The 9,380-nt window shown below is 42.0% G+C and overlaps 1 protein-coding gene across 1 annotated transcript in view; it reads right to left on the bottom strand.

The window, feature by feature from the left end:
• Positions 1-284: 284 nt before the first annotated feature.
• FBP1 (fructose-bisphosphatase 1) overlaps positions 285-9,380 on the bottom strand; it is a 33,112-nt gene continuing 24,016 nt past the window's right edge. The window contains exons 4-7 of the mRNA XM_024558350.4: positions 7,317-7,457; positions 3,777-3,914; positions 2,810-2,929; positions 285-1,209 (exon numbers count right to left, since the gene is read on the bottom strand). Coding sequence (XP_024414118.2) covers positions 1,018-1,209; positions 2,810-2,929; positions 3,777-3,914; positions 7,317-7,457 — 591 coding nt within the window. The 3' untranslated portion in view covers positions 285-1,017. The remainder of the gene's footprint in view (positions 1,210-2,809; positions 2,930-3,776; positions 3,915-7,316; positions 7,458-9,380) is intronic.

Genomic DNA, 9,380 nt, shown 5'->3' with positions numbered 1-9,380 from the left:
GTAATGTTCAGTGTCAACTGTTATTGCAAAAAAATTTTAAATTAAAAAAATCTAGAGCCCAAGAAAAACCAGATGTTTCTTAAAACTTGGTATAAATTGCCATGACCTTGGAAATTCTAGTACAGAAAGAAGCATGGTCAGCCAGGGGACTAAATGTTTAAACAGAGAGTCTAGTAAGAAATATACTTGCTTGCAACAATGTAATATTTCCATAAATTTTGCTTTTGTGATGAAATCTTCCTTATGATAATTAGACCTTAGAAATTATGACTCTTTTAGTCCAATAAAGTGTTATTTTTTTATTTTAAAAAGTCACCATTGAGTAATAATGTAAACTTTCATTTGTAATTCAGATCATTATACCCACATATAGAAGCCAAGAGGCTGTAGACAGGCACCACCACTAACTTATCACTTCTCCAGTTCCCAGGAGAGCATAAACAGCTTTGATCAGGTTCATTCTGCACACCCAGACCTGAACAGACAATACATAGGAGAAGCAATAGGCTTCTCCTGTTTAATCTCCGAGTTTAGTGGCCAGATTGCCTGGGTTCATATCTGAGTTCTGTTGTTCATTGGCTGGAGATCTTGGGCAGATTACCTCAATTCTCTGTCTTCCATTTCATCATGATGTAATGGTGAAATAAGTTATTCATAGCACCTAATTCATAAGGTTGCTGTGAAGAATGAGTTACCTAATGTTATATGCACTAACTGTTATTATTACTATTACTATTATTTGACACAAAGCAATGAAGAGTATTTTTAGAAAAAGGAAAAATATGTTTATTTCTCCTCTATCCATTCAAAATATATCTTGACCATCAGTGGCATTATATAGATAGCATTTTGGTTAGGCAGCATCAGGCGTTACATGGCATTTGATGGTGAAGATATCTGTGCTTTTTATTTCTGCTGTCTACGAATGTATAATGCACAGTCAGAATGGGGTAGTGCCATGTGAGATAAAAGCCCAGGTGAAAGGCAATCTTTTTTGATGTGGGAAAAGTCAGCTCTTCATTTGGCAGCGTGCTTCTTATATATCTCCAAGAACTCAGTCACATCTTCAGGAGACCCTAAGATAACTGGCGCCCTCTGGTGGATGTCAGTGGGAACGATGTCCAGTATAGCTTCCTTCCCAGTTGTAGCCAATCCTCCCGCCTTCTCCATGATGTAGGCCATTGGGTTACATTCATAGAGTAGTCTCAACTGGAAAACAAGAGCCAAGGGCAGGGACTTCACACCAGAAGGTATTACATACAGAGGGGATTTATTCCATAGCAAAACAGTGCAGAGCTAGTGGAAGTTTCCAAGGTAGCTGATACTCTCCCTTTCCTTCTATGAGGTTGTAAAAGCTCCCACATACCCACCAAAGGTTCCATATAAGGCCAAATGATTAATTTGACCATTTGGTTAAGTTAAGCCACTCATCAAGCCGGAGGCAAGAATAGATTGCTTGATGCAAATATGAGACAGACCACCTGGACTCAGTACTGAATGACATATTGGCAGAACTGATGGTTCCCTTCTCTTTATAGCATAGCAATTGGACCTAATGAGTGATTCTGTGTGTGTTTTGGATGGAGCTTTGCCTATTCTAAAAGCATACAAAAATGCATGGTTGTGTCTGGCTGCAGACATCTGGAAAGCATACTGGCTCCTCCAAACAGTATAATATTGTTTGCAACTCTACACACATTCCTTTTATAATTCTCCCAGGGCTTGAGGGTTTAGGTTTACTGTATTATATGCCTTGGCATTTACTTTTAAATATTAACTTTTTTATTGTATGTATTTTCACACAGTCTGCCTACTGAGCAGACAGTTTTTTTGCAGGTGTTTCCTGACTCTATTTCCATACAGGTGACATAGCCAGATTTGCAAAACTGAAAAAAAAGAAGGGACCTCAGTATTTGTGTTAAGGAACGATTTTTTGAGGCATTAGAGAAAAGTGCTATGAAGCAGGCTAATCATGCAGGTTGGGATCCCTGAGGTGGCTATGGCACTAGTGGTATTTTAAGTAAGAATGCCTTCAGTGAAATGGACACCATGTGCTATAAACAGAAATCTGAACATATCTGAATATACACATTTCTAACTATCTTAAGAGGATTATTGTTCCCATTCCTTCTCTCATATTAAAAAAAAAGGCACTCTGTTTATTGGGAAAAACAAAAGGACAACACTTGAGAAGGAAACACTGTCCCTCTGTGTAGAAGAAAAGTGGGGCCACTTAGCCAGCCTAAGCCAGCAGAGCCCCACCCCAGCTTGTGCAAACGCTGTAGGCATTAACTGATGCGATCATTGCTGACAGCCTACCTAAACGCTCTAGGTTTCCTCTGAGATTCTTTCCTTCCCCAGAAAGGTACCGTTTTCCAAGCAGCAAATGCCAGCTTGTTAGTTATTTCTATTTTATGCCCTTTAAAAGCAATCAAAGAGAACCTCTATTTGTAATGTATATTTGATTTGCTGCCTTGGTAATTGGGGTTGGGCAGTTTCGTTTGTTTTTATGAATGGGATTTATTTTGCTCAAGCCAAACCCTGTGCCCAGTGGAAGCACTGAGCACTTTTACTTACCCTCCTGGCCATAACACCATTACTTATCTTCAGCAATGGCAGGGGCCTGCAGAGACCATTTTTAGCTGCTATTGCCTGACTTTAACCAGGACAACCTTTAATCTAGACAAAAGTATGCCACAGATACCCTTCACATCCTACTGCAGAATCTAACGGTTATCGTAACTTTTCTCCCTAAGTCAAATCCCCAGGCTACAAATGAAACCCACTGCTTCTCAGAGGATCTGTTTACCTTTCCTTTGGGGCTCTTCTTGTTAGCTGGGTACAGAAAGATCCCTCCGTAGACCAGGGTGCGGTGGACATCAGCCACCATGGAGCCCACATACCTGGAGCCATAGGGGGCTGAGTTATCCTGCAAGGTTAAGACCAGCAATAATAAGTGTTGCAGAAAAGAAAGAAAAGGAAGTTCTCTGTGTGTCCTTTACACTTATTTGATTCAAAATGGTTTAGTGAGCACCTATATAGTGCATGTTTAGCTGTTTCTTAGGAAATGTGATGAAAATCCTGTTCCCAAGGAACAGAAAAATGGAAAAATGGAGATAGTCTCTTATACGTCTTACACTAGGCCAGATTACCCTCAGAAGCCTTGAGGAGGGTGCTGTTGATTCTGGCTATGGGGTTGGGGCAGGCATTACAAAAATGGTACCACTTAGCAGAACCTTGCAAGAAGGATTTTGCCAAGCTAAGGAGGGTGGGGTTTTCATCTTGTGGGAGAGGGAGGCACACAAGCAAACAATGTACAGAAGCAAATGCTGTCTACCTGGGTCCTAGGGAGGAGTCAAGGGTGGGGCGGGGATGAGAGGAGTCCAAGGTAAGGTGGAAGGAGAGATGATAAAGCTGGAAAGAGAGCCTGGGGCCAGCTCTCTTTCCATGAATGTCATAGAAATGTTAGCATGATATTCATGAGGGCCATGAATGTCATGCTAACATTTGGGCTTCCTCCTCAGGACACAGCAGCCATCAGTGGCATCTGATAACAGTGTGACAATATCAGACATTCCCAGATAGAAGCAGCTCTGCAGACAGTTATTTCTTTTCTTCACATTCAGTAATTACTAACTGAGAGATACCAAGATGGACACCTTCAGTCTTGTGACAATTTGATAGAAATCCATCAGACATTGTAGAGCAGGTACCAACTGGCTTAATTATCCTGATTTCATTCTGCCAAGAGAAAGTAGCAAAGAGTTCTTACTTACTGGTGGAAACTTCTTTCTCTGTACATATTCAGTGACAACAGGGTCAAAATCCTTGGCATAGCCTTCATTGAGGCTGTAGATGTTCCCTTTCTTTTTGATCTTCACATCCTTGTCCACCAAAATGAACTCTCCAATGGCCTGTGAAACAGGAAGGAAAGGTGGAGAGGTGATGAGCCCTCTCCCCCTACTTGTGTGAGGGTGCAGCAGGCTGGGCTAGGTTGGGGGGAGGGGCACGAGGCTAGCTGTCACACCCATGTATCAATCAATACCAGGAGCTTGGTTTTTTGTTTTGAGAGTTCTTCTTATTGAGGTATAACTGACATATGGCATTATATTACTTGCAGGTATACAACACAGTGATTCAATATTTGTACACATTGTGAAATGACCACCAGCACAGGGAGCTTCTCATGGCCCTGGGACACCAGTGCCTCCAGCCCACCTCTCCAGCAACCATGAGCAGGGCCAGGGCCGGGAAGAGTCATTGGTGTGACTAGTGGAAAGGAACTGGGAAAGACAAGAGGCTGCTACAGATGTTGATAGGAGATAGAGGAGACTTTTGACTTTGCTTTTAAATGGTTTCAGTAAAAGATGAAAGAAAACAGCCCTGGCCAGTGTGGCTCAGTTGGTTGGAGCATCGTCCAGTAAACCGAAAGTTGGTAGCTTCAATTCCCAATCAGTGCACACGGGAGAGACAACCAAATGATGTTTCTCTCTCACATCAATGTTTCTCTCCCTCTCTTTCTCCCTTCCTTCCCTTCTCTCTAAAATCAAGCATGTCCTTGGGTGAGGATAAAAAAGAAGAAAGAAAACATTCAAAAATATGGAGGGCAGATATATGAAGCACAGCAGCAAACCCTCAGGGAGAATAAGAATTTTGTGTCCAAAGCAACGTAGCAAGTGTATGCCTTCAAAAAAACAAAACAAAACAAAGACTTGGTGTAGACAGGAGGTGGGCTATCAGCGAAGTCACACCAACATGCTCAGGGCTGCTCTAAGCTTTCTGTTTCTACCTGCTGACATTTCCCTTTTGTGTGTTACTATAGAAAAGCGTAGAACCCCGAGTTTTGGTTCATATATAGGTTCAGGTGACTTTGCTCAGTGACTCACAAAGTATTTCTCAGAACATCCTTCCACAATGTCCCAGTGCTAAGATGGTGCCTTTAAAGCTTAGATTCTTCCAAAGAGTTTGGAATTGGGAGGAAAAGTGTCACATAACTCCTATTGCTGTGGAGTGAGGATTGCTTGGGACTCCTATGTGTGTCACTGAGAAGAAGGTGATCAGGGCTCTGCTCATCTGGGGCAGGGGTGCTCCATGGAAGCAAGAGTTAGAAGAAGGAAGGCCCCATCAACATGTTTCTCCCCAGCCATTTATTCCCATAGCAAATGTTGCCCCCTACCAGTATGCAGCATGTTGGAACTACAGAGGGAGGAAGGAGACAGGGTAAGGGAAAGAGACTAGAATTAACAGTGGTCATTGAGAGGTGTCATTGCAAGTGATTTTTTTTTCATTCTTTTTTGCTATTTCCAACTCTTTTGAACACAAATATGTAGAAATATTCTTTTATGGTCAGAAAAGTAAGTAAGTAAATAAATAAACATCTTTACCAAAAAAAAGTCTGGAGAATGAAGCCATGGCATAACAGGTGCTGCAGAGCTCATGCAGCCATGCTTTGCAGACACCCCACCCAGGGACCCGACAAGAGCACCCAGGATGCGGAGGGGAGTCCCTGTACATGGAGACAAGCGATTGAAAGCTTTTTGAAAGTTAAAACCCACTAAAAATGCAAATATAGCTGTTGGGTTCCTTTCTAGCAGAAACTCTCAGCTTGTCCCCCGAGCAAGCCAAAATGAAAAGAAAATGCTAAGCCAGTCCAAGGCTCAACCCCAGTATCAGCCAGCAGAGGGTTAGATCTCTGGAGGGCAGCCAGCAGGGGATAGGACAGCAGGCCTGCATTTTTCTTCCAAACACGGAGGGCCATTAGGTGTGAGGAGAGCAAAAGACTATCAAACACACAGAAACTTACTCATGGAGACACCAGTCTGCAATTTAGAAACAAGAAGAGATTTAATTTTTTCTACATGACCATTAACATAAAGGTAACAGAGAACTCACCAGAAGAATGTCAGGGAAGCAGGAAGTGTCTGGTGAGACATTAAATCAATACTCATCAATGATTTCTGAAACTGTACTCTGGCCTCCGAGTGAAGTGTGCTCTGGTTCTGCCACTATTTTCCCTGAGGTCACCTCATTTGGAGGCTGAACCTAGTGCTGGTGCCCCACCCTTGTTTACTTATTAAGCGCCAGTACTTCCAAGGAGGCAAAGTCCAATTGTGCAAGAGTGCCGGGACAAAGGCAGCTTAGGCTCCAATTCGTGCAACCTGCCAACAAGCCCCACACCTTAACCATCCCTCACAGGACTCCAGCCACCTGTTTGTTCTTGTGTTCGGTTTGTCAGCAAAAAACACCAAATGAATAACATGCTTCATTAATGTCCTCCAAGAACATTTCCAAAACTAAAAGCTGTTTATATAAACCCAATTCTTTTCCCCTTGGGACACTGGACCAAACACACAATGTATGTGCTGACCTATTAAAGATTATTCTACGGAATTTGTATTCGGTGGTATGGTTAGTTGCACCAGATATTTAAAAAGATTTCTTTCCCTAATTTATCTGCTCTCTTGAAACTGTCATCTAACTCAATAAATAATAATTCCAATTAATAGATATGTAGAAGACATTACACACAAATTAAAACTGCTAATGAATATTTTTCATGGCACTCTTGGCTTCTCTCCATCAGGTAGCTTTTCTCTATAAGGTGGACTAAGGAGTTATCTTCATTTTCTTCTTGATTTTCACGTCCTTGAGTTCATCAAAGCCTTGTCAAACTGCAAAGGTTAACTACAGGTTTGCATGCCTGTGCACATCGAATAAATTTGGTAGCTATTTTTGAGGAAACAATGCTTCAGGTGGGATACCTGTTCACCTCAGGAAAATAAGCTAGTAATGAATATAGTGGGTATAAATGGACCATCTACAGGCCCCATCTGGTCCATAAATGTGTTTTAGTTGGCTAGCACACTGTTTTACAAATCCAGAAACATCACATTAAAAAAAAACCCAAAAAACAGTGTTTCTTAAATATTGGAAGCCTTGGCAGTTGTTGCTATTCCTCTCCAGTTCACCACAGTCCCCAGTGTCACCCGGCCCACCTTCCCCAGCACACTATACTCATTTATATGGCTTGCCTGGCCTTGATGGGCATTGGAGTCAGTTGAGTAATGTGTGTTCTAAATATTTCATCTTGGAACAAAGGGCCCCTTTTAATGTCTGGAGAGATGTTATTTAGCACTTCCATAGTCTCTTAATATACACATTGTCCTCCATTTCACTCATTTCCCCACATCATTTCTGTCCCTCCATAGAACTTATCTCCCACCTCTATGTACCCCTGTCCACCCCACCACACACACACAAGAGACACACACTCACAGCCATCGGGGAAGTACCTAACCTCCCACCGGGTCTCTCACCGGGTCCAGCATGAAGCAGTTGACACCACATGCCATGGCCAGGACCAACATGGTAGCACTGCCATACAGCGCATAGCCGGCAGCCACTAGGTTCCGGCCTGGCTGAAGAGCATCCTTCTCAGAAGGCTCATCAGTAGAGTTCTAGGACAAGGAAGAAAACAAACACATTTTTGTTTTGTTTTTGTGGTTCCTTTTTTCAGTTCAACCATTAGCAAGATTCATTATCAAGGTGCTTTCCTAATGAAATAAGGCATCTTCTTAGAGGGACCTTCCTTCACAAATCAGTGATATCCTGATTACATTACCACAGCAGCCTTCCCACATACCCCAGATTTCCTGCAGCTGGGTCCTTCTTTCCAATTACGGCCCTCCTCCAATTTTACTAATTTGATATTCCCTCATTTCTCTATTTTCACTTTCAGGAAAGAGCCTGCATTCTTGCCAGCTCCGGCTAATATAATCTTATTATGCGCATCAATGTCTTTCACCTGCCTACTCCATCTTTATTTAAACAAATTAAGACTGGGCTGTGAGTCTGGTGAGGACATCAATTTCATGAGTTCTTCCAGTTGCAGCCCATTCCCCAGCGAGCAGTGTGGTCCACATCACTTACATATCAAAGAAATTCTCAGAAATACAGGAACTTAGAATATCTCTCCAGACTAATTGCAGATTAGAGCAGATGCTTCCCATTTTTTTTGACCATGACTCACAGTAAGAAACACATTTTCCCTAACAAACCAGTATCAAATGCACACTCACATGCTCACAAAACTACAGAATTGTAACAAAACCATACTTACACTTAGAACGTGACAAGCACTCTAATATTTTCTTCTTTCTGCCATTGAAAACACAGCCCACTGGGTCATGTGACCCAGAGTTGTGCAATATTAAGGAACTGAACACCCTATGGCAGAGGTGTCAAACTCACCAGGGACCACATCAGCCTCATGGTTGCCTTCAAAGGGATAAATGAAATTTCAGCTCCTTATCAGTTAAGGAGTAGTTACATTTATAGCATCCTAAAATCATTTTGGACCTTTGAAGGCAACCTCAAGGCTGATGTGGCCCCCAGTGAAAATGAGTTTGACACCTCTGCCTAAGGAGATTGCTCCTAATCGATGATTGTTAACTGATAATTACCATCTTTATTAACACTTGATTGGTTTCTTCTCTCCTCAGAACACCCCCAAACAAATATTTCAGTTTGAATACTCTCTACTTGAATTTAAACAGAAAAGAAAATGGGCAATTTCTGCCAATTTCATTTATTTATTTCCAAACCAGAGATTCAGCAGCTGAAAGTAAGGGAACCTACAGCATGATGCTGACAAAGGTCATTCCAACGAAAACATTCATGGTGATTTCCTCCATAAGTTTTGAAAGTGTGGCCCAGAGACCGTCTGCATCAGAATGCCTTGGGAAACTTACTAAAATGCATATTCTGGGGCTGTGGGCTAATCCTACTAAGTTAGACTTTCTAAGGGGCCTGAGAATCTGCATTTTACCATTTATCATAGATGACTCTTGCCCTGAAGTTTAAGAACTGTTTATGTAAAAGGAAGAATTGCTAAATCCATTCTTTCCATTTTTTCCCCTCATCCCCACTCCTTGTGTTTAATAAATGGTTTTCATCGAGGTGGCTGGCTGTTACTTGGTTGGGCTGGGTCAAATTATTTGATTTGGTCTAGTTTGTATTCACAGGATAGCAAGCATAGGTTAACACAAACTAAACACAGAATAGAAAATTTGAGTTGTTTTCCCTAACTACTAATTTTGCCTGTGCACAACTTTGAAAAAGAAATCAGCTTCCTTCGAAGCCAGTGATATAGCGGGAAGACTGGGCCTCTAACTATTCTCTATCTCAACCACTTACCCCCACCCCCAGCCAGTGTGAAATCAGACAAAGGGAATATGTAAACAAGAAAATTAGCTGGAAGCTGCTAGAGGCTTGGAGTGATCAGTTCTCCATTACTAAAAGTTCCCTGGACATTTCACCTTGTCCAGTACCGTCCATGCCTGCCTGTGGGAAAGGTGCAAGAGTAAATAGGCTTTCTCTGA

This window comes from Desmodus rotundus, chromosome 1 (genome assembly GCF_022682495.2).
Source record: "Desmodus rotundus isolate HL8 chromosome 1, HLdesRot8A.1, whole genome shotgun sequence".
Taxonomy (NCBI): Eukaryota; Metazoa; Chordata; class Mammalia; order Chiroptera; family Phyllostomidae; genus Desmodus; species Desmodus rotundus.
This window is presented reverse-complemented; position numbering and strand designations above follow the sequence as displayed.